This window comes from Eubalaena glacialis, chromosome 11, assembly GCF_028564815.1.
Source record: "Eubalaena glacialis isolate mEubGla1 chromosome 11, mEubGla1.1.hap2.+ XY, whole genome shotgun sequence".
In the NCBI taxonomy this organism is placed as follows: Eukaryota; Metazoa; Chordata; class Mammalia; order Artiodactyla; family Balaenidae; genus Eubalaena; species Eubalaena glacialis.
Genome location: NC_083726.1, coordinates 17,276,284 through 17,301,485, shown reverse-complemented (window position 1 = coordinate 17,301,485; position 25,202 = coordinate 17,276,284). Strand labels below are relative to the sequence as shown.

Here is a 25,202-nt window from a genome sequence, read left to right as displayed (position 1 = left end):
GGGAGGGCGTGCAGCCCCCTCTCCCCGTCCCCATTTTCGGGACAGGAGCAGACCGTCCGGTTTTGGAAAGACCGAAAGCAGGGCATGTCCCCCCTGTGCGGGAGGCGGTCGCGCCGGGACGAGGCTAGCCTGCAGAGGGATCCTGCGGAGGGAGCGCGGGGAGTCCTGGCGGCGGGGCTACCCTGCAGCACGTAGACCCGGCACCCTCCTGGGAGAGAGGGTTCTTACTCTTGGCCGGCGTCCGCTCCCGCTCGTCCAGCAGTCGCTCCCGCAGGCCTCGCCCCCAGCCCCTCGGAACCCAGAGGCTGCACCTGGAAAAGTGCAGCAGAACAATTCAGGACTTTTTGGGGGGGAGGGGGGTGCTAGTGCGTTGGGAAGAACTGCAAACAGGGCTCTAAAAATTCATCCGAGTCTGTCTTGATGCTTAAGACCCGCTGGGCTGCTTGTAGGATTTCTCTGAGAACCTGCAGTATTGAGGATGCTTTAGAATATGTGTGACAGAGCTTTAGTATTAGCAGTGATCTGTTCGTAAATTTTTCATTTAAAAAATAAAAAATATTGAAAGTTCTGTTTACACTTCTTCATTTTGTTGATTGGCAGGGGAAGTCTTCTATAGATTTCTGCAGTCAGCCAGGCTTTGTATCAAGTGACTTATTCCAAAACTCAAGCGTTCTCTTTGACCCAGCTAGTGTCTACTGATTTACGAGTCTGGATCTGTTTTGAGTAATATCTGCTGACCTATTTTGGTGTCTTTTGGATAAAGAACTCATATCTCATCCAATTGAGATCAATCAGATGCCACATTCCATCCTAGCCAGCAAATGGGAACAGCGTTCTGATGCTGCAGTATTTCCTAGGCGGGCGTGGATGCCCTGTCAATGACTTTGTGACCTTGGGTCTGTCACTTCCCTTAACCCAGACCTCCTGGAAGATGTAGTTTAAAATTTAAGCCTTTTTCATTTATTTAAAGTTTATTTTGATGTTCACGTATGGGATCAGATATGGAAATCTGCTCATTTAATTGGCCAAGTTTGTTATTCCTCTTTGGCTGTCAGTGACCACACAAATGGAATTTTTTTTTTTTTTTTAACAAATGGAATATTTTAAGAAAAGGTGCTAAAATATGTGGGATTCTAGTCCTAGAGCTTTGAACCCAGGTAATAATTCATTGAAAAGTTTATCTCTTGCAGGTAACCTTTACCATCGTGAATTAAATTCTCAATCTTGTGTTAGGCAGAGAGCCACTGGGGAACACATTTTTCAATTCCTGTAACAGTGACGTAGGTTAGTTAGCTTAGTTAGTGCCTTAAGGCAAGGACAGGATTCTACTTGAGAGTGGCCAGAGAGCTCTGCGTGGAAACCTGGAACAGTGTCAAGGCCATATCCTGCACCAGGAATTACAATTGACTCTTGAACAACATGAGGTTGAACTGTACAGGTCCACTTATACACGGATAGTTTTCAATAGTAAATACTATAGTACTACACGCTCTTTGGTCGTTTGAATCCGAGGATGTGGAACTGCGGATATGGAGGGCTGACCATAAGTTATACTCAGATTTTCAACTCTGTGGAGGGTTGAGGCCCCTAACCCCTGCGCTGTTCAAGGGTCAAGTGTATATCTCTCAATCTAACATGCACTGTGGCCCTATGCCTTCCACTGCATGTTCACCCTACTTTTAAAAATGTTAAGAACCATTAACCACAATACACAAAAAAGGAAATCATAGGAAGGATTTGTAACAGATTTCCTTTAAAGTGGAGCTAGTTTACTTCATTTACATTTTTGTTTATTAATGAACTGCTTGTCAGGTTTGGGGATAGAGGGAGGAGTTCCACTGCTAAACCAGAATAATGATAAGGGAGCTCTGCAATGGTAATGTAAGAAATAGAGAAAATATAATTCTCTTTACAAATATTTGGTTGACCTTTTTCCGCCCCCAGGAGCACATCCCTTATTATGTAAAGGGAGATACAGTTATATTGAAAAAAACCACTCCAAATGCATGTCTTCTTGATGAGTAGCCTCACTTTTGTTCACGAAGGACAGCTCCTGTAAGAGCGTGCTGTTCTCTCCTCAAGCTCGCTGTTTGCTAAAAATTACTGTATGTTCAGAGAAGAGCAAGATACCGAGGGCAGACCGTAAAACATGAAGGAGGAGAAAACATTTGAGTTGGGAGTTGTTGCATCACCTCTTTGATGGCACTGCCCTTGTCTCTGAGAAGTCACCCCCCAAACATTTCTCTGCTAGTGAGTCCAGCTGGCTAGCTTTGGGATTTGTTCATTGTTATTTTGAAATTTTCTATCAGCTGGTGGTAGGACTTCTGTTTCAGAAAGGAGGAGAGATGGAAGGTTAGGAAAAAAGTTCAGAGAAAGGTGGTGGGCAGGTGCTGAACTTGAGTCTGGAGAGTGAGGCTCAAGCTTGACATTGGCACTGTGCTGGCTGCGTTACTGTGGGCATTTCATTTTACTTTTTTGTACTGTAATTATTATATTACAGTACTCTGTACTGTAATTATTATATAGTAGTGGAAAATACCACTTTGAAGGTGAAATGGTTTTCCTTGAATATTTTTCTATAAGAACATGACAAATCTACTTTCAGAGGATGCATTTGCACTTTATAATAATGCCCCCAACCTGAAATCTCCATTGTAAGCCCTGTTTTACTACCTAAGTAATTCAGGTAAAACCAGATAATTGTTTCTCTTTTCCCTGAGCTATTTGGACAGCTGCTTTTCTTGGCTTTTGTCTGGTGAAATTGGTTTCTATGACAAATTGATATTTAGTAGTGTACTTGAGTAAATTTGATTCTGTATGTCCAACATGTGGAAAAGCTAAAATGCAGTACAATGGTCAAATGGCCGGAAGGAATCAGATCATTCAGTCCCTAGATAATTCAGGTTAGATTTCCTTTGTAGTAGATTTCTAACTCTAAGCTTGTACAGAGTCCACCTCTATGTGCAAAGCTTTGTACTCTTTTAGGAAAGTTTAGGGCAAGGATAGGGGCAGCCAGCAAGGGATGATTGTAGAATGAAATCAAACTTTCCCCCTCTTGAGAAGCTGATTGTCTAGGTAGGAAGATTAACCATTTGAGAACAGTTGCAAAGCAAAGTGTAGTAGAATATACATCGAACATCCAAATGCCCAGGAGATGTTGAATAAGATGCTAGTTTAATCGGAGAAGTCTTTGGGGAGGAGTCAAGCTATCAGTGCTTCAGTGTAGATGGGATCATGAGAACCATTCTGCTTACACAAGCGCTCTCTCCATTCTAGTGTTTTAATAAGATCACCCTCTCAATGTAGGAATTTGATTTTTCCCAACCTAGAATTATACAAGGACTGCTTGTATTTTCCATTCATTGAAGATTCAGTACATTTTTCCTGCATAGTGTAGAGTCAAGACCCTAAACTGTAGAGAAACATCTGGGTTAAAGAGTCCATTTTTAAAAATTGAAGTATAGTAGATTTATAACATTTTGTTAATTTCTGCTGTACAGCAAAGTGATTCAGTTATACATATATATACTTTTTTATATTCTTTTCCATTATGGTTTATCTCAGGATATTGAATATAGTTCTTTGTGCTATACAGTAGGACCTTGTTGTTTATCCATCCTATATATAATAGTTTGCATCTGCTAACCCCAAATGCCCACTCCATCCCTCTCTCACCCTCCCTCCCCCTTGGCAACCACAAGTCTGTTCTCTATGTCTGTGAGTCTGTTTCATAGGTAGGTTCATTTGTGTCATATTTTAGATTCCACATATAAGTGATATCATATGGTATTTATCTTTCTCTTTCTGACTTATAAAGAGTCCATTTTTAAGGAGTTGCATTTGCTATAGGGCAGGGAGCTTTTGCTTTCTGTGTGTTTTTCTCTGCTCTCCGTCCCCACCACTCTCTCACTCAGCAAGCAGATTCTCTATCCGTTTGTTTTTCCTTGAATGTATTCTCTAATTAGGCCGAGACATGAACACCCTTGCATTTGAACTGATGATCCACAACAGGTCAGTTTCCTGTATACAGTCATACATGTAGATTGTTGAGCAAGTCTGTAATGTAAACCAGAAAATCCTATTTTATGTGAACCAGAAAATCCCTTCAAAGTTTGGACGGTTCCAAACATCTACAAGAGCCTATTTCGATGCAGGCTATTTTGCAGGCTGTAGAAGCTTTTGGCAGAGCAGAGTCATTTCAGAAGTGTTCTGCTCATGGTAGTTGATTGAATTGGTGAGTTGTAGGTTTTCTACCAGAGATGTGTAACTGGCAGCTATCTGACCATAACTTAGCTTATTACTAGACTGTTTCTATAATGGTTCTTCTGTTATTTATATACTAATAGTCTGAGAGGCATGGAGGAGGAATTTAACAATTCTTTATCCTATTTTATCAGTGTACCCAAGGAGTTACTCTAATTCTTTTGGGTCCAATTACTTAGGTTAGTTATCTCCTTATCCTCAATTAGATAGGTAATTGCATTCTCTTCTTTTGCTGTAGCGGTATGGTCCGGCCTTAATCTACATCTGTAAATGGTTTGGTAGTATTAAAATTCTTCCACCGTGCTCAGCATTAGTCCAGGCCATGTGGGGGGGGAAATAATATAAAATTTTGCTGATATCCTCAAAGAAGTCATTAATATCTTGTGCTACTTCCCCCCAGCTCACTTAGGTCCCAGCCCCACCATCCTTCTTTCTGTTCTTTATGCTGAACTCATTCTTGTTTTCTATCTGTTTGAAACGCTCTTTGCTGGAGAGCTGATATTTTGTTAATTTATTTATTGTCTTTTTTGTTCCCCTTCCCCAAAGGTAGGCCTCATGAGAGCCTCGCACATCTTGTTCACAGCTGGACCCTCAGCCTCTAGACCAATATCCAAACTTTCAGTGGAATTTTTAGGGTCTTAAAATTTTTTCTTTTGTTGAATGAATAACTATATTGGGGAAACAAAGAAGGTGTAAAATTGAGTCCTAAATTTTCATCATGTACCCTGTGACTGATGTAACAGTGGAGGGAATGAAATAAAACCTTAAGCAATCAGGGAAGCCTGCTTGGAGGAGGTGGGACTCGATTTGACTTTGAAGAATAGGTAGGATTTGAATAAGCAGAAATCAGAAGGGAGGGCATTTTTAGAGCAGTATGAAAACATAGGGACAGAAATGGGTTTGGTGCATTTCAGGGCAGTGAGAAGTCTGGCCTGACTGGGTTAGTAGTTCATGTTGGTTGCAGGGTGTTGGAAGTAAGAACAGTTAGGATGGGGGTGAGGAGGACAGAGAGGCAGGAAGGCCTCAGAATTGAGAGGAGGCACTGGAGCCAAAAAATCCTAGTTTGAATCCTGCTTTCATCATTTATCAGCTGCATGACCCTGGGCCACTTGCTTAAACTGTCTGTACCTTAGTTTCCTCAGCTGTAAAATGGGAGAGTAGTTATAGAACCTACTCAAGATTAAATGAGTTAATATATGTAAAGTGCTTAGAGCAGTGCTTCATATAAGTACTCAGTATGCTATTTATTATTAACATAGGGAAAGACATTCATGACTGGTATAGAAGGAAGGAGCGAGCATGTAGAGTGACATAATTTAACGCTGTTGTCAGGAGTGAGGGAAGTGAGAGGGCCGTCGGTGAGTGATGGAGGTATTGATGTCAGGGACCCCTGGAAGCCAGCCAGGCTGAGGATGGGCTGCATGTGAGGGAGGAAGGGGAAGGGAGAAGGAAAAATGAACCCAAACTGTTAAAGCCTGGGCGACTGGAAGGTGATGCTACTCTCTCTAAAGGAAGGTAAGAGGATGCAGGCAATCCATATACTCTTGGGTGTACCGTGTTTGACGTGATGTGAATGATGAGGGGTGTGGAAACGCCTCTGCTCAGACAGTTACCACTGATGCAGCAGAATCAGGAGGTTCACTTGTTCCAACTCCCCAGAATCGATGTTGCAACCATGTGAATGGTTCGCGAAGGTGACCCAAGTGAATTACCCAAGTTCTGCCATGACCCACTTACAGCTCAATCTATACATGGCTTAAATTATAGCAGCTAACTGTCAATGTGTTACTTTATGTCTGTACTTATATGGCTACCTTTATTTATTAATTTTTACCTGCTGAAAGCATAGCTACTCAGCAAGGACAACCTGTAAGCAAAGAGATTTTCTGTAAGAGCTTCCACGTTCATTAACATAATTTTATTTGCAGTAACATGGATGGACCTAGAGGGTATTATGCTAAGTAAAATAAGTCAGACAGAAAATGACAAATACTCTATGTTATCACTTACATGTTGAATCTAAAAAATGAAACAAATGAATAACTATAACAAAACAGAAACAGATTCACAGATACAGAAAACAAACTAGTGGCTGCCAGGGGTTGGGGGTGGAGTTACGGGTGAAATAGATGAAGGGGATTAAGAGGTACGAGCTACCAATTATAAAATAAGTAAGTCACAGGGATGTAAGGTACAGCACAAGGAATATAGTCAATAATATTTTAATAAGTTTGGTGCATAATCTATAAAAATATTGAATCCTATGTTCTACACGTGAAATATAATATTGTAAGGCAACTACACTTCAAAAAAATGATATTTCTAGGACACGTTGACCTGAATTTTTTTCTCCATTACTGAAGAAATGACTTATGAACCTGTATCTCTTATTGGCTTATTAAAAAATAGACACTGCTTTAGATGAACTAAAGAGCTGTTGTTCTCCTTCTTTGGGCCAAATTGAGACTATGACATAGTTTTAGAACTATTATGGGTCAGAGGAGATGTAGCGAGCTGTCAAAATTAGAGGGAACTCTGTTTACTTTTCTGTAGTTATGTTTATACAGTTCTCAGAGGGATGTTTTTCTTTTATAAAACAAATAAAGAGTAAAATGTTTCTGCATATTTTTTATTATTTCCCATGAGAGCCATAATCATTTATATTTCTGATGATTTATGCTGAAAGAAGAGTGATTTGTAAATCTTTAGTACCTTTTAGAAATTCTTCATATACATAATTTTATTTTTTGGTGTGTGTGTTTAAATTATCACTACTCAGTCTGAACAAGGAGACATGATTTAATATGTAATTTAGCAATTCATTTACTTGTGAATATTTCCAGTATGTTACATGAAAGCTATAAAGTGCATAGAGAACAGTGATGAAAAAGGCATTAATAGACTATATTCTCTAATGTACAGATGTATGTGACCTTTTAAAAGAGGTAAATATTTTCTTTGTATTAGAATTTGGCATATGTAAGGAAACTCATAACAATAAATGTATGACTCTGAACAATTTTGAAAACATACTGGGCAGTACAGCTCAATCTTTTTAACTTATAAGACTGATTAGATTGCAAAGGAACATCTGTCTATAGGAACCAAGATGTTATAAATATCTACTTAATATCACTGAACTGATGTAGTATCTTGCAGCTGGCTTTCTCATGCACAAGGAATAAAATTTTGTCTGTGTTTGCAGAATGTATGATATGTCATATTAAACTTAATTCTCCCCCAAGATTAATTTTGCTATGTATTTCTTTTCAAAAGGGAATTTCTGTTTTTGGAGAGGTGGAGGAGGCCAGGGATGAGAAGGTGTAGTGGGTTGAATGGTGACCTCTAAAAAGATACGTTCACATCCTAATCCCTGGAATGTGTGAATGTTATCTTGTTTGGAAAAAGGGTCTTTGCAGGTATAATTAAATGAAGAATTTTGAGATGAGAACATCATCCTAGATTGTCTGGGTAGGCCCTAAATCCAGTGATGAGTTTCCTTATAAGAGACAGACGAGGAGAAGACAGAGATACAGGGAGAAGGTGGTGTGAGGACAGGTGTAGAACAGAGAACGCACTCTGTGGCCACAAGCCAAAGAATGCCAAGGAGGGCCTACTGCCACCAGATGCTAAGAGGCCTAGAACGGATTCCTCCCCGGAGCCTCTGTAGGGAGTTGGGAACTCCTGACACCTTGATTTTGTACTTCTGGCCTCCAGAATTCTGAGAGCACGTATTTCTGTTGATTTAAGTCACCCAACTAATGGTGATTTGTTACAGCAGCCCTGTGGAACTAATACACAAGGCTTTTTCTGCACTTGTTCTGGGAATGGGATAAAATAAGAAAATATAGTTTACAAACTATACCTGGAGTGTAAATAATTATTTGCTGAAGGAAGTACAGCACGATTTAATCTTGGTGTGATTCATAAAGCATTTCAAGGTTGTTCAGGGGGTACCCGATTTTTATGGGGGTACCAGATTTTTATAAAACATGAAGAATATCTGAGAGGTTTATTCCCTCCGGATGCTATCCACTTCTCCAGTTCTCGGACACCAACTGGGCTGTCCTACCATCCAGTTCAATTCTGAGGCTCCTACCCGGAGTTAGTGTCTGTCACCACAGGTTTGAGGGCTCAGTCCCCCGAGATGGTCTCACCTCAGATGCCAGTAGCAAGGATCAGGTCCCCAGCTTACTTGCATTGCCATCTGACTTGGCAGCAAATTTGGGGGTTCTCACAGCCCCCCTCCTCAGATTTGACAATTTGCTAGAATGCCTCACAGAGTTCAGGAAGGCACTTTCCTTACTGGTTTAAACATACCAATTTCTTATAAAGGACACAAATGAACAGCCAGATGAAGAGGTACAGAGGACATGTTAAGGGTCCCAGGTGCAGGGGTCTCTGTCTCCATGGAGTTGGGGGCCGCCCCCTCCTGGCACATGGATGTGGTCAACTCAGAAGCTCTCTGAACCCTGTCCTTATAGGGGTTTTTATGGAGGTTTCACTACATAGGCATGACTGATCGAATCATTGGCCATTGCTGATTAACTGAATCTCCAGCCCCTCTCTTTTCCCAGGAGGACGGGGAATGGGGCAGAAAGTTCCAAGCTTCTAATCAAGCCTTGCCTTTTCTGGCGACCAGCTCCCGTCCTGAAGCTGTCTAGGGGCTGCCAAGAGTCTCCTCATTGGAATGAAAGAGGCTCCTATCACCCCTATCTCTCAGGAAATTCCAAGGGTTCTAGAAGCTCTGTGCCAGGAATGGGGAACAAAGATCAAATATCTTTCTATGACTCCTCAATATCAGATTAAGTTTTTTAAATGTTTAAAATAAATTGAATTTGCTATGCATTTTTAAGTGACTGAGGCTTTTGACTTGGAGAATCATGAATACAATTTTAAAATCTTTTGACGAAAGTATTGATAAAAGGTATGGACTTCCCTGGCGGTCCAGTGGTTAAGACTCCACGCTCCCACTGCAGGGAGCACGGGTTCGATCCCTGGTCGGCGAATCCCGCATGCCGTGTGGAGCGGCCAAAAAACAAAAACAACGGTATACATAATCACGGTGAAGTGAAGTGATATTGTGAACAAGCAATAATCTTTAAGTGTTAAAGAAACAGTTACATTCAGAAGGAAATGTTCTTCTTTATATACCCTAACCATTAACAACTTTTGTCACTGGAACTGTATATGATACTTTTCTGAGAGCAGACCTTCCCCCCTTCTACTTTTTAGGAAGATATTTAAAATTATAATTATCAGTACTACAATTTAAGAAAATAGTCATTAAATCTTTTGACTGACAAAAATTCTAATGGTCTATATATTTTGTGGTGCTTTTATCCCACAAGAAACATTTTTACCTTGCCTTCCTTATATTAAGGTACCACGGCTATGTTCAAATAGTAAAGAGTCACTTTGGCAGGAAATGAAGTGGTACTAACAGGAACAAATGTTCTATCCCAGACGGCTTGAAAGAAGTAGCTACACCACTATAAATATTTGTTCAATAAATGATGAATCACATGAACCATAAACATAACTTAAAGCAAATGGGATTTTGGCACTATCTGAATAGTTGTAGTCAAAGGATCTTTTGCATGAATTATCTAGGGAAGAACTCTCCATCTGGTTAATTATAATCAATACATAGGTGAAGTGTGATTAAAATGTTGCACTGAGGGTAATCAGAATTTTTCTTCTATTTCTAATAATTTTATGATTTTATACTTTTGCAGAACAAAGAGATATTTCACATTTTATATGCCTAGATATTCTGATAGTTTTGCTGAGGGTTTCAACAATTACAGTCATTTTTTTTTTTTCCTTTTTCTCTGTGAAGCTGTGTGTCGGGGAGTCGTGTTCTACCTGCCCTGGTTATAAGCTTATCATTAACCCCCTGCTACCTTGCTCCTAAGAAGATGCACATCTTCTTCCCTTTTATAAAGATGGAGTGTACATTACAATCATATGTATATACTGGATTTAGTGTTTCTGACTTCTTGGCCTCCTTCACTTTGCAGTTATTAAATAGACGCCTTTTAAATGAGGGACATTTGAGAACAGAAGAAATGGCCTGCTGACTTCCTTCTGGAAGGTAATACCTGGCATTTGCCTTGAGCCTGCTGGGATGTTAGATGGTGAACCCAGCAGGGAAGAGGCCGTAAGGGTGCCTGGAGCCTGGTGCAGTCAAGGTGAAGTGGATGCAGGGTTCCTGGTGGCTGATTAAAATAGGTACTGAGGAGACAACGCGTGGCTGTTTTGAAGCGAATTTCACAGCCATTTATTGTACTTTGTCTTCTCAGCTGCCTTTGTCGGCCCAGTATTAGAAACTGAAGCAGGGTGAACTAGTGACTGTCAAACAAATACTGGAGCAGGAATTTTACTTGGGTCTTCTGCCTTCCAGTTCCACGCTGTTCTTTCCCTACCACCCTGCTGCCATTCCCTGAGACACAGTGGGGCGGCTTCTGTCCGCTGTGCCCTCCCTGTGGATTGTGCTCAATGGCCCTTCATCTCTAAAGGCCCAGCGCTCATGACCCATCATGATCGCTTTCTTTTCTCTGTAAGACATCACAGAATCAGTTCCCAACACCTCCGGCTCTCCCTTCCCCTGAGTGCAGCAACCCCCCAGTCATTCCCTGTCCTTTTCCATGAAAATGAAAATAAGAAAATGAAGATATTTAGTTTCTTCCAGATTCTCATGCTTGTTTTGACTCTGAAATAAAACGTTCATTTTTATGGGTTTTTGGTGGCACTAATCCTTTATTTTTACCTATCAAAACACTCCACTGTTCTTATGTTAAGGTTTTTAAAATTTTAGGATTTTTTTTTTTTTTTTGGTTTTATGATCTCAGATTCCAAAGCAGTTTTTATTTGTATAATTTTAATGAGAGTTGTGGAACAGAAATGTTACTCTTCCCTGAGTAAAGACTCAAGTTTGTTACAAAGTTCAGGTTTGGTCAAAGCCTTAAAAGAATTTATTTGAGACATAGTCTTGATTACCTTTATGCTCTGCTTTGAATTTGCAGAATTATAGATCCTAGATTAATATCACTGGGGTACAGTTTTTACAATAACTTTTTTGCAGACTTATTTGTTTATTTTGTAGCACATTTTCCTTTATTTTCACACCTCTGTGACTTGTGCAGAAGTTAATTTAATTCCCATTTCATAGATATGGAAATTGAGATATTAAGGAAAATGTGACTGCTAATGATAACAACTTAGTGAGCTATTTTTATGTGCCAGACTTTGTGCTGTTTACATCTTTTTATAATTTTTAAAATTTATTAAATTTTTTTTACTGAGGTGTCATTGACATATAACATTGTATTGGTTTCAGGTGTACAATGAAATGATTCCGTATTTGTATACACAGTGAGATCATCACCACAATAAGTCTAGTTACCATCTGTCACCATGCATAGTTAACTTTTAGGATTTACTGTCTTGGCAACTTTCAAGTATGCTCTACAGTATTATTGACTGTAGTCACTGTGCTGTACATGACATCCCCATGACTTATTTATTTTAGAACTGGAAGTTTATATCTCTTGACCCCTGTCACTTGTTTTGCCCATTCCCCAACCCACCTCCCCTCTGGCAACCACCATTCCTTTCTCTGTATCTTTGATTTTTGTTTTGTTTTCATTTGTTTTGTTTTTTAGATTCCACATATAAGTGAAACCACATGGTATCTGTCTTTCTTTGACTTATTTTGCTTAGCATAATTCTCTCAAGGTCCATCCATGTTTTCGCAAATGGCAAGATTTCCTTCTTTTTTTTATGGCTGAGTAGAATTCTATTATTCTAGCTCTTATATATATAGGTATATCTATATATATCTCACATCTCCTTTATCCATTTATCCAGCGATGGACACTTGTTTTCAATCTTGGCTATTGTGGATAATGCTAAAATGAACATAGGGGTGTATATATCTTTTTGAATTAGTGTTTTTGTTTTCTTTGGATAAATGCCCAGGAGTAGAATTGCTGGATCATATGGTAGTTCTATTTTTAATTTTCTGAGGAACTTCCATACTGTTTTCCGTAGTGGCTGCACCAATTTACATTCCCACCAACAGTGTGCACTGGTGTCCCCTTTTTTCCAGATCACTTACCAATACTTGTTATTTGTTGTCTTTTTGATAGTAGCCATTCTAACAGGTGTGAGGTGATATCTTGTGGTTTTGATTTGCATTTCTCTTATGATTAGTGATATTGAGCATATTTTCATGTGCCTGTTGACCATCTGTATATCTTCTTTGGAAAAATGTCTATTCAGATGTTTGCGCATTTTAAAATCAGGTTGGTTTCTCTCTCTCTCTCTCTTTTTTGCTATTGAGTTTCATGAGTTCTTTATATATTTAGAATATTAACCCCAATCAGATATGTGATTTAGAAATATTTTTTCCCATTCAGTAGGTTGTCTTTTCATTTTGTTGATGGTTTCCTTTGCTGTGCAGAAGTTTATAAAATTTGATGTAGTCCCACTTGTTTACTTTTGCTTCTGTTGCCTTTGCTTTTGGAATCAGATCCAAGCATTAATTTCCAAGACTGGTGTCAAGTACCTTACCACCTATGTTTTCCTCTAGGATTTTTTATGGTATCAGGTCTTACATTTAAGTCTTTAATCCATTTTGTGTTAATTTTTGCATATGATGTAAGATAATAGTTTAGTTTCATTCTTTTGCATATGACTGTCCAGTTTTCCCGACACCGTTTATTGAAGAGACTGTCCTTTCCCTATTGTATATTCTTGCCTCATTTGTCGTAAATTAATTGACCATGTATGCATGGGTTTATTTTTGGGTTCTCTAGTCTGTTCCATTAATCTGTGTACCTGTTTTTTGCCAGTACCATACTGTTTTGATTACTATAGCTTTGTCATATAGTTTGAAATCAGGGAGCATGATGCCTCCAGATTTGTTCTTTCTCAAGATTGCTTTGGTGATTCAGGGTCTCTTGTGGTTCCATAGAAATTTTAGGATTATTTGTTCTATTTCTTTGAAAAATGTCATTAGTATTTTGATAGGGATATACATCTTTTAAAGAACTTCACAATAACCTTTGAGAAAGGTATTCTTATTTTCCTCATTTGACACAAGAGGGAAGTGAGGTTTTAAGAGATTAAAGGATACTGAATGCCATGTGGCTTATAAAGCTGGAACCAAGTTCTGTGTTGTTCAGGTAAAGATATTAGGGGGAGGAAGTGCAGATGGAACTGTGCTGTGGGCAGAGAATCTGTGTTAAGTGATAAGACTGGGGTCCAAAAGAGATGGGTTGTTTTTGGCACGTGAATGGGAAGCAGAAATGAGAGGGTTCAGTAGCAAATAGGAGCAGAGTTAGAAATGTATGTTACTTCTTTTGGAGCTGGGCTGGCATCCTTGAGTCTTGCTAATTCATTTAGGATATCACCTCCATTTTGTCTTGTGACTTTGCTTTACTTTATGATTAGTACATAGTGTGACTTATAACAGTTCCATATAGGTACTAGCTTAGAAGGTGTGTGGCTTAGAAAAGAAAATATTTCTCAAATCTGTCAGTTTCCTAATCTGCTCATCTGTAAAATGAGCAGATTAGTTTGGGCGGTCTGTAAAATCCCTTTCAGAAACAACACCTTATAATTTATAGGAATTGTTAAAAATGGGCAGAATAAATTCTAAACCGAAGATTTGGATTTTATGATTTTCCTGCTCTCCTTTTCTTTTTTTAAGATGATCTTTCAAAAAATCATATTCTCAACTCATCTCTTATAAAATATTATTTTAGTTGGGTATTGGGCTTAAGATTTTTGTAGCAATACTATCAAGATAATGGAAAGTTATCTTTTTCTTTTTTTCTAGGCCCTGCAGGAGCAGCTAAAGATGTGTAAGTACTTAATATTATGATTTTCTAAACTCTTTCTAAGGAAGACACTGTTTTCATGGTTATGACCTTTAGATATATAGGTTTGGCTGAAAAGACATGGAAGTACTTTCTGTACTGAGCACAAATTAAGATTATCATTTGGTTTATAACTAAAGGGCTATTTGAAGAATGGGTTTATTTGTGACTTTTCATTTTAGCATTTCATTTGCCCTAGCATTTTAACTCAGAACTTTAAGAAAGGGAAATGTTTAACTCTGTTTCTATACCAGCTTGTGTAGAGATTTCTTCTAATTGCAAGCAAGTGATTATGGGAGAATTAAGCACCTAGCTCCTATGACTATGCAACATCTTAGAGTTTAGCCCGTGAGGAGGGCCTGGAGCCAAGCATTTACCAAATGCACACTGAATCGTTTTAAAGTCGATAATTAGGCCTTTGAATGAATGTATATGACCATTCAAGGTAATCAATATTGAGTTGAACTTCAGACCACAGGACCCTTTCTGTGTTTCCATCATGCCCCTTCTTTGCATCTTCCTACCTCAAATCTAGGTATAGTAAGGACATTGCAGTAGTTCACTATTTAAGAGTGTTTGTGGCACAGGAAACTGTATTCAATATTCTGTAATAAACCATAATGGAAAAGAATATGAAAAAAATATATAACTGAATCACTTTGCTGTATACCACAAACTAACACAACATTGTAAATCAACTATACTTCAATGAAAAAAATAAATAAAAATAAAAATCAGCAGTTCTGGAAAAAAAAATAAAGTGCCATTAGGGAGCTGGACATTGGGATTGGGGGAGGGAGAAGGTGGGGATGGAGAACCCCAAGAATGACAACAACAAAAAGAGTGTTTGCGGTCACTCCATGGACTGTGGAATCAACCTCTGCCCAAGCCACCCCAGTTGGTTTGGATGTCAAGACCGATGGTGCCACACACACACCAAGAGGGTAGGAAAAGATGTATTGCTCACATAATGAGGCTTTCTGGGGAGAGCAGAGTGGCTCCCGAACTGGTCCATTCAGTCTGAGTGAAGGAGGGGGTGAGCAGCTTTGGTTTTTATTGGGAGTGGGGCTGGGGTGAGGGCTTCTGCGCATGGGCAGAGGAGTGCCTGTCTGTATCTTCCCTGCCAGCGCACATGTACGAGTTCCCAGCTTTCTTAAAGGCTTTCACAGCTGTGGGGCAAACGGAGGGGTGGGCCTTAAAAGCTTTCGTCAAAAGCAGAGTCGGACTTTTTATTTTAATTATAAAAAGGAATCCAGAGAAGATTAGAATAGGGTTGTAAAGTTTTTTGGGAATTAAATAAGCTTTTTATATGGGACTTTAGGTACAAAGGAGGCAGTATAGAATGCTTCAGTGTCCTGGTTGCAGTGGTTGAGTTTATTACCAAAACGTTTAGCAACACTGTGTTCAGCATCCTTACCTGTTCCTGTTATTGCAGTATCTGGGTCTTTCTTCAGTCTCTCCCTCCCCTTTCTATATGTTGTTGCCATATTAATCCCCTGCCCTTTTAGGCCCTCCACTCCCAACTTTTTTTTTTTTTTTTTAATTTATTTATTTTATTTATTTATTTTTGGCTGTGTTGGGTCTTCGTTGCTGGGTGCGGGCTTTCTCTAGTTGCGGCGAGCGGGGGCTACTCTCCGTTGCGGTGCACGGGCTCTAGGCACGCGGGCTTCAGTAGTTGTGGCACGTGGGCTCAGTAGTTGTGGCTCGCGGGCTCTAGAGCTCAGGCTCAATAGTTGTGGCGCACGGGCTTAGTTGCTCCGCGGCATGTGGGATCTTCCTGGACCAGGGCTCGAACCCGTGTCCCCTGCATTGGCAGTCGGATTCTTAACCACTGTGCCACCAAGGAAGCCCCACTCCCAACTTTTGATTAGTCTCCACTGACCACGGGATTGAGCCCAGAATCCTTTGGGAATAGGAAGGCCCTTTAGGTTTCAGCCTTTAGGGGGAAGGAAACCCTGCAGTTAGAGAGTGAATGAGGCCAAGGACCCAGAGGTGAGCTGAAGTCCTGCTCTGAGACCACTCTCAGGGTCTCAAACTGACCTCCTGTTTCCTGTCTTGGTTCCTTGTTTTTTTTTGCTGTTCCCTCTGCCTGGAATGGCATTTTCCCCAATTCTGTCTGTGAAAATTCTATCTATTCTCCTGGGTTTATATCTTATCCTTTACGAGAAGAACTTCCTGGATCTCTCTACTGGATATGTCTTCCTCTTCTGAACTTTTACAGCAGCTTGGACCTGTCTTATGATATGTCATATTGGGCTTAAAATGTTATTTATCTCCTTGTCTTTTCTCCCTTGGGAATTGAGAGAGGTCCCCTCTAGTTAATAGTATCGTGCTGTGGACATAGTGTTTAACAAATGAATTCCATCATTTCTCTTTAAGGAGAGATTGATTTCATGACTTCCTCTTCCTTTCAGAAGCATGGAAATTTCTAAGAAGATTTAGTGATACCTTTGTGGACATTTTGTCAACATTAACTACTCCAGGACATGAGATGCCATTTAACTACTTTCTAAAATCCTGAATTCTCTAGAATTTAAACTTTCTGTGACTTTGTGTACCTCATAGTTTCTATAACTAAAAAGATGTAATTTTACTCAATAAATGACCCTTTAAAAAATAAATATGGTAAATTTAATGGGAAAAAGTTGAAGAATATTATAGTATTATTTTTCCTTGCACAAAAGGTATATTCAAACCCTTTTTAAAGAAAAAATCAGAAGCTATAGATTTATAAATCTTGACCGTAACATTAGGGGGGTGCTATGAAATTAGGGGGTGCCATGAAAGGAGCTAAGAAATTAAGACAATTTAAACTTATATTATGAAGATTTAAATTTTTTCTTTTTGTTTTAAATCTGAAGACACTGATTTCAAGGCAAAAGAAGTGGCCAAACTCACGTAATGGATGCTAAGAGTACAGAACTTCAAATAGGGCAACCACCATAATGTACAGACCACATAAAATTCTTTGGGGGGGAATTACGATTGTTTTTTAGAAGTCAGAAACGTTATGATTACTCCCTTAATATATAATAAAAATCAGTTCTCTAGGGAAGGTTTGGGATTTTTACTATGTCTCCACTTACCTGTTTATTTGCCTGTTTTCTATAGGCAAGAAGCCAGGATTTAACAACAAATAAAATGATATTTCTGCCCTGAAGTAGGTCAGTGGCTACTGGGGACCAAAATACAGCGTGATTTTAAGTGTTAATTATTAAAATAGTCAAAATTTAATGCTTGTCTGGGTCTTGAAGGGTGAGCAAGAGTTTGTGTAGGAAGGAGAAGAATGGCAACCCAGGGCAGGAGAAAGAGCACGAAAAGAGGCACATGGGTACAGGAGAGCCCCAGCTCTTCTGGGAAGTCACCCAGTCTGCCCTGAGCCTGTGGTGTAGGCTCAGCAGAGGTGGAAGGTGAGGCGGGTGGGCTGGAGCCGGCTTGTGGAGGGCCTTTGGTGCCAGGCCGGTCACTGTACTTGATTTTTATATGCATTCAAGAGCCATTCAGAATTTTAAGGTGGGGAATTACATGACTGTGTTTGAGCTTTAGGGTGATGACTCCCAAGGCAGTGGGATATGTGAGATGGGGGAGGGGTGGAGGCACAGGGGATTAATGGTGCTGAGGCCACGAGAGGGTGAGACAGCAGACAGGACACCGGAAAGGAGCAGAGGTGGTGTGTTCAAGGTGCACTCGGAAATACAATTGATAAGACCCGTTGAATGACTGAATGCGAAAGTAAAGGAAAGGAAAATCTGAGGCGAAAGTGACCCTGTGGTTTCAAACTTGAGCCAAGGGAAGGGATGGCTGATGATCCAAAGAGATCACATGGGCTAAAGGGAGAAGAGAAGCCAGTGCATGTAGCGTGACAGCCACACTGGTCACTTGGGGGACTGTAGTTTCAGTTGGGTGATGTGAGTTCTCTGATGGAGTCAGGGTGAAAGTGAACTTAAGAGTGAGGAAGTGATGCCTGGTCTTTTGTTTTACAACAGAAAGGCAGTAAGTGATGGAAGGATGTTAGTAGCTTAAAGAGGAAGCATATTTTAAGAAATACATTTCTTCTTTTTTTTTTTTTTGGCCACTCCATGTGGCTTGTGGGATCTTAGTTCTCCAACCAGGGATTGAAACCCATGCCCCCTGCAGTGGAAGCGCAGAGTCTTAACCACTGGACCACTAGGGAAGTCCCAGGAAATATATTTGTTATAAAAGGAATACTAAGGAAATTCAGAAAGTATGGAAAAGCATTTTTTTTAAAAAAAGAAAAAATCAGCTATTATCCTCCCACCAGAGACAATCATCATTAATATTTTACACTGTTTTCTTCCGTTTCTTTGTGATTATTTCTGCCTAGTTATGTGTATGGATGATTTTGTATATTGAAGTCTGTTTTTCTTTTTCTATTTATTTTTTACATGGAGGAGAGGTAGGTGTACCCATAGGCAAAAGGGTAGGAGCAAGTTGAGTAAGAAGAGCTGAGGGTGGTTTGGGGAGAGGTTATCTGTGTGACTGAGGGAATAATCAATGTACATAGATCCTAGGACATGCAAGAAGGATTAAAAACATAGAAGGGTCCCCTTAGCAACTTGAGATAAGGAGGAAAGCATAGGTGAAGATATATAGAAATTTAATCATCATAAGACAGACCCACGTGTATATCAGGGAGTGAGACTTTCTTTTTTCTCTCCCTCTCTTTTCGAAAATAAATCACAGTACACTAACATGCAGAACAAAACAGAAGTGAATTCAACGTGATGACATTTGGCTATTTTCACAAACCTGCGAATCAACCATGCTTTTATTTTATTTCAGCGAATTATCTAAGCTATTTGGCACAAATAGGTCGTGTTGGGATATTTTTGGTTGGAAATGGCAGAAGCCCAGCTTAAACTGGCCTAAACAAACAAACATAAAGGAATTTATTGGCATGTGTAATGGAAAACTTCCAGGGGTTAGGCCTTAGTCACAGCTGGATCCAGGTGATTGAATGACAGGAAGAAACTCTCTCATCTCTCCTTTCCTGTTTTTGGCTCCATGCTGAGGCAGCTTTCCCCCAGTTGTGATGGAGATGGCCAGTTTCTATCTCATCAGCTTAATAATTCCTGTACAAAAAGAGCTTCTCTTTCCCCGGTAGTTTGATCAAAAGTCCTAGGGCTAGGCTTTCCCTGGCTAGGACATGGGGTCAGGTGCCTCTCCCTGAACCAGTCAGTGGGCCAGGGGAACGTGGGCTCTCATTGGCCAGGCCTGGGTCACGTGCCCACTGCTGCAGCCAATCGGTGTCATTAACCTCACCTAACCATATGGCTAAACAGTGGGAGAGTGGTGATGCTGTTACCAGAATGGGAGAGAATTATAACTGGGCAGGCAGAAGAGAAGCAGCTTCTCCATGTAGGTCACCTTCCATGTTATTTCAGAAAAATCTCTTGATTTTTAAGAACACATATATTCTATATATATGAATTTTCCAAATATATGTTGAATAACAAGTTGACTCAAATTTAATGTCTGCTGTTGAACATAAAAGCTCATGGCCACTCAATTTAAACAAGGTAATTCAAATACTTCTTTCACTTAAAACTTGTAAAGTGATATTTCATTAAGATTTTTTTCTGGGCAAAGTAATTTTATTGTTACAGAAGGTAACAGCTATAGAGAAAAATATCTTGGAATGAGTTATCATAAAACATGCTGAAAGGACTTCCCTGGCAGTCCAGTGGTTGAGACTTTTTGCCTTCCAAGGCAGGGGGTGCGGGTTCAATCCCTGGTTGGGGAGCTGGGATCCCGCATGCCCCGAGGCCAAAAAAACCCAAAATATAAAGCAGAAGCAATATGGTAACAAATTCAATAAAGACTTTAAAAATGGTCCACATCAAAAAAAAAAAAATCTTTAAAAACAACAAGAACAACAAAAACATGCTGAAGCTCTTTTTTAAAACATGAAATTATGTATCTCTAATCTTGAGTTTCCTTGGAATTCTTTATAAATTTCTCGTGTCATATACACCCGTGTCAGCTGAGCCCTCTCCTAATTACAAGCCTGAGGGTATCTGATAGCCTTGTTTCTCCTCTGTGACATGGCAGGCAAGGCTGTCTTCTGAAGTGAGATAGCATTGAAAAATTCTTCCCGTCTTCTGGGGTGGAAGTAGCATTGAAAAAGCATGCATTTTGGAAGCAGACAGACCTGTGTTTAAACTGCTCTCCATCCTTTACTAGCTGTGTGATATTGTGTCTTTAATCTTCTTATCCGTAAAATTGGGATAATAATAACCGTTCAGGGTAACCATCTTCATCATTATCATCATCATTCTCAATTTTAATAGCTCATCTTTATTGAGAACCGCATACCATAGAGTGATTTCCAGCACTTTAAGTACATTATCTCATTCAGTACCCCCAACAGGCTGATGAAGACAGTAGTGCTCTTTCATTTTACAGATGAGGAGATGGGACACAGAGAGGTTAAGTAACTGCTTAATGGTTGTGATGGTTATTAGTACAGTATATTCAGTTCCTAGGATAATACTTGGTATTATGTGTTGCTATCCTGCTCCCCCATCCTGCCCCCCCGCCCCCCGCCCGTAAATGGTAGCTAGAATTATTAGGTGGTTTAAGGGTTGTTGAAAAGATTTGGCAGTGCCTCTGTTATGAATCCCTGATGGCAGAAGACCCAGTGCATTGAGGGCCTTGCTGTGGTTAGAAATCTCACATTCCCATTGGTTGCCCATCAATACATGGTCAGATTTTCCTTGGTGGGACCCAGTGGAATAAAAGCAGGCAGAGAGAAGCAATTGAGTGGGTTCATTCAGGGATAGAGAGGGGTTGGTGGTGACCAGCAAGTATGGTTGAAATGCTTGACTGCAAGGCACATGCTAGAGAGAGGGGGAGGGGAAGCCCTAAGGGGCTGATGAATGGGGAGAGCTGGGAGCATGGATGGGCTGGAGGCTTCTTGGGAATTGTGGGGAGGGGAGAAAGAAGGATTTTTTTTTTTTCCCTAAGGAGTGGGATTGTCTACTCTAAAATATCAGAGGTGAAATAATTGCAGGAAATAAGCTCCATGGAGCACCCCTGGGATTAAGTTCTTAGAGCAGCAGTAAAAGTTGCTGGGATAGAGGAAGTCAGCAAAATGTGAAGCAAGAGGTCGTTTAGGTGGTTTTCATGGGATTTAAAATTGTCCAAGGTAATGATGGTTAGGAAGAAAACCATTGAGTCAGGGCCAAAATGCTTAGTGCATCCGGGGCTGTTATGGCAGGGCTGATGCCAAAGAGGAGAGTTTTTGAGTGAAAATGAAATTGGCCCCATCTGAAAGAGTGCTTTGGGGAGGTTGGGAGTATTCTGGCTCTGTCTCCTGTTTGGAGACCCTGGGACAAGGGAAAACAAGCTGCTTATTCCCAAGGTTTTGAGAAAAGTGATACATCTGGGAAAAACAAGGTTTCTTAAAGGGGAGAGAACACTCCTGCCTGCTTTGTAGCAAAGGATACTTCTACAGCCAATGTGGAAGTAATCCAGCACTGTGTGCTTCTTAGAAGGAGAACAGAAGAGGGGTAGGGAAATTGCAATTTAATTCTTGATCTATTACCCCATACAAAGAACAAATGTCACTCATGTTCTCCGGTAGTACATTCTGGAAGAAAGAAAGGGGCCCATCCAAGGAGAGAGACTTAAAGCTAACTGTCCTAAGAAGTTTTGAAATTGTGAAGACATGAATGAGATTACATATAGGCCCTAACAGTCAATGATAAAATGTTAATTCTGTCCAATATCATATGTAATTAAATGCTTGGTAGAATCGATTGGAACCTCCGTGAAAAGGAGGGGTCATCATAAAAACATATTATAGAGAAAATTAAATGATTCCACTTTATCTGGAGGATGGTAGTGTCAATGGAAGTAAACATTGTCAATTAATAAGCTTATTCCAAAAGATGATCATGAATGGTAACTAAAAATAGATCATTGGCGCTACACGCATGATCTCCTGAGGTTTCCATATTGAAATTGTACCGTTTACAAATCAAAATAAGTTTGGCCTCTGTAGTGACACTGCAAATATGGAAAAAGAAAAGGCTGCAGCCTGTTTTTCTGCTTCTTAGATCATCGCTAATAAGAATAGCTCTATATTTAGAACATTTTTGTTGATGAATAAGTGAAAAATAAATCCTTTCTTTGCCACAGAACTATGTCATTCTGGAAGTCTAGGGCAGTGAGAACGTTCTGAATTTTAAGGCACCTGTAGCCACCATGCGTGAGGAGATATTAATTGGAGTGGCTAGCGGCTGCCTGATGTTTATCATCTGTGTTTGTTCTAGAGAATGCACATAATGTATCCATGCCGTGCTTCCAGTATTTTACCTTTGAAACCTTTTTTGTAGGTCACTTGGGACAGCTATTTTATACAACCCAGAAACTAAGCAAATATTGTGATGAAAATATTTTGATTACCATGTGCTACTGAGGAAGAAAAAAGTTGTGGTTTATATTTACTATAGTAACTCTGAATAAGGTCTCGCTTCATTGAAGTGATCGTTATTGATAGGATGGTAACCATAGTGGTATAAATTGATTGAAAGGTTTATGTGTTCTGTGTGGATAGTTAGTTTTAAAGAGGTATATGCACAAAATACATTAATGAAGAAAGGACAGGCAGAGGAAAGCCAGCCAGCCCCAAAGAGCAACCACAGACATGGAGCTGGTTTGGAAGTGGCTCACCTTCTGGAACCTTGACTTAAAGGAAGTCAGAGCTTTATGGTTAGAGAGAAATTCAGTGTCTCTGGTTCATTTAGGAGAAGGTCTGCAAAGCTAGTAGGAAGCAGATGGGTGTGCAGTGACCTAGAGAATCTGGATCAGTATAGATACTAAATGTGAGAAGTGTGAGGAGAGCACCATGCTGGCTTCACAGGAAGTAGGCTAGAAGTATTTGGTGGAAACTCTGAGATATAAGAAAGCAGTTTTGAAACCAACGGTTTTTTTTTTTTTTTTTTCTTTTTCTGACATCGCCCCAAATTGGGGCAACTTTGGTAAGATAGGGATCACTAAACACTATATTGCTCTGCAAAGGTGTGTCATTTTTTTTTTTAACATCTTTATTGGAGTATAATTGCTTTACAATGGTGTGTTAGTTTCTGCTTTATAACAAGATGTGTCATTTTTAAACTATCAACTGAGGATTTAGCTTTTCAGCAATCCCCAAAGTGGGGGGAAAGGATGGACTTGTGGTCTACCCTCAATCACACTTGGCTCTGCAAACATTTTTATGAATGCAGTGGCGGCAAATCTGAGTCAGAGACTGGGAGCATGTGATCTCACTCTAGGAGATTATCATGAGACTTAATGGGTGGCTTTAACTTCGACACATTCTTTCTCCTCCAACACCTGTCCTTTGATAAAAGAAGCTAAGTCTTTGTTAACAAAAAGAGACCCAATGGTAATTAAATGCCCAGTGTATTTTTTAAACCTGGTCCCAAATTGTTAACATATACTCCATGGTTCTTAGGAAATGTTCTTGCGGTTTAAAAGTTTTTTTTCAAAAGATGTGATGCGACCTTTTGATTAAACAATATCGCACTATTACATTTTCTTTCTAAATGTGACATCACTTTCCACAAATTTTCAGATGCTGTATATGCCCAGAAATAAGACACTGTCTTGAGACCAGAGAAAGCAATTTACCAAGAGGCTTTCGGTCATGCTCCCTCTGGAAAAAAACAAGTTTATTATACACAAGTTTACTCTGTAGAGTAGTGGCTCATGGGGATTTAAAAATGGAGGAACTACTTGCTAAACTTAATCTAGGTCTTTTAGTACCTCTTTGCTCCTTTACTCTTTGGACGCGAGAAGTAAGTCTTCCTTCTAAAATGTGTCCTGGGCACAACTGTGAAACGGACCCTGTTTATACCCAAACCCCAGCTCTTAGTTCCAGCCCCTCCCCTGGGGCCTGGCCCCCTCTTTCACGTGCCTCTCCCTTAATTGACACTGAGGCACACCTGATGGATAATAGAGAACCTGAATTTGTAACTTTAGCCAACAGGTAAAATTAAACTATATTTAAATCTTAGCCTTTCCAGACCCTTAAAATTATTCAAATGGGTGGTTGCTTGCACCACTGAATAAAAAAAGCCAGCCTACCTGCCTCTTTACACTACACCCCCCAACCTCCTCTTCACTTAGTTGGGGATGCCAGAAATCAAGGGGGGCCGTGACTTTCTCATCTTGTTGCATTTGCCGTGATATTAAGGCATTAAGACTGTGTTAAGTGGCCGGGCTTTCTCTGTTAGCTGTTTTAGATTCAGGTACACATTGCAGGGAGTAGTCTGTGGCCATTTGGTCCCTGGTTAGATTAGAGACAGCTGTTGTAGCCTCGTCTATTTCCCATTTCCTCTCTCAAGAGCACTAGACTGGGCTAAATTAAAATTGAGGTGAAGCTAATGATGAAGAGCTGACTTTCTCTCCCCATCTTTGCCAGCCAGAAACTTTCTGTTTTCCTGGCAGGGCCTTTGAGAATGGGGTAGACCAGCTGGGTAAGAGGCATGGAATTGGGTCCCCTCGCCTGGGTGATTGCCTTGCTAGGGGGTGCTTGTCCTCTGCAGGACCTACTGCAACCGCCCCTTATTGCTACGGGACCCACAAATAGAATCAGATCTCAGGGTGCTCCCATGGGACAAGCACAGTGTCTGACCTGGGAGGAAAGAGCTTATACTGCAAAGTAATTGCAGGCTTGTGCATTTTCTTCTACCAGAATCCTCAGGAATATGTATGGAAATGGCTTCTAAGGGTGTGAGACCAAGGAGAAGCAGTGTGTGCTGAGACTGAATTTATTGATATTGTTGTATTTAACAGAGATTCCAGATCTAATTTAGGTGCATAGCTAGGACTCTTAACAGTTTAGTCAACTTGGTTGATGAAACTAAACAGAAGGAACTTATGCTCTCACCAGGGGAGCAGTATGTCAGAACTTTTCTGGTGTGATGGAGAGGAAGGAATCCAAAGGCTTGAAGAGAGAGGAAAGCTGGTGTGACTTTCTCAAGTGTGAGCTGCTCCCCAGTGCAGAGGAGACCCCCTTCCCTA

At 40.2% G+C, this 25,202-nt stretch overlaps 1 protein-coding gene across 3 annotated transcripts in view; it reads left to right on the top strand.

Moving 5' to 3' along the window:
- C11H12orf75 (chromosome 11 C12orf75 homolog) overlaps nucleotides 1-25,202 on the top strand; it is a 39,907-nt gene that overhangs the window by 404 nt on the left and 14,301 nt on the right. For all 3 annotated transcript variants that reach the window (XM_061205517.1, XM_061205518.1, XM_061205519.1), the window contains exon 2: nucleotides 14,111-14,135. In XM_061205517.1, coding sequence (XP_061061500.1) covers nucleotides 14,111-14,135 — 25 coding nt within the window. The remainder of the gene's footprint in view (nucleotides 1-14,110; nucleotides 14,136-25,202) is intronic.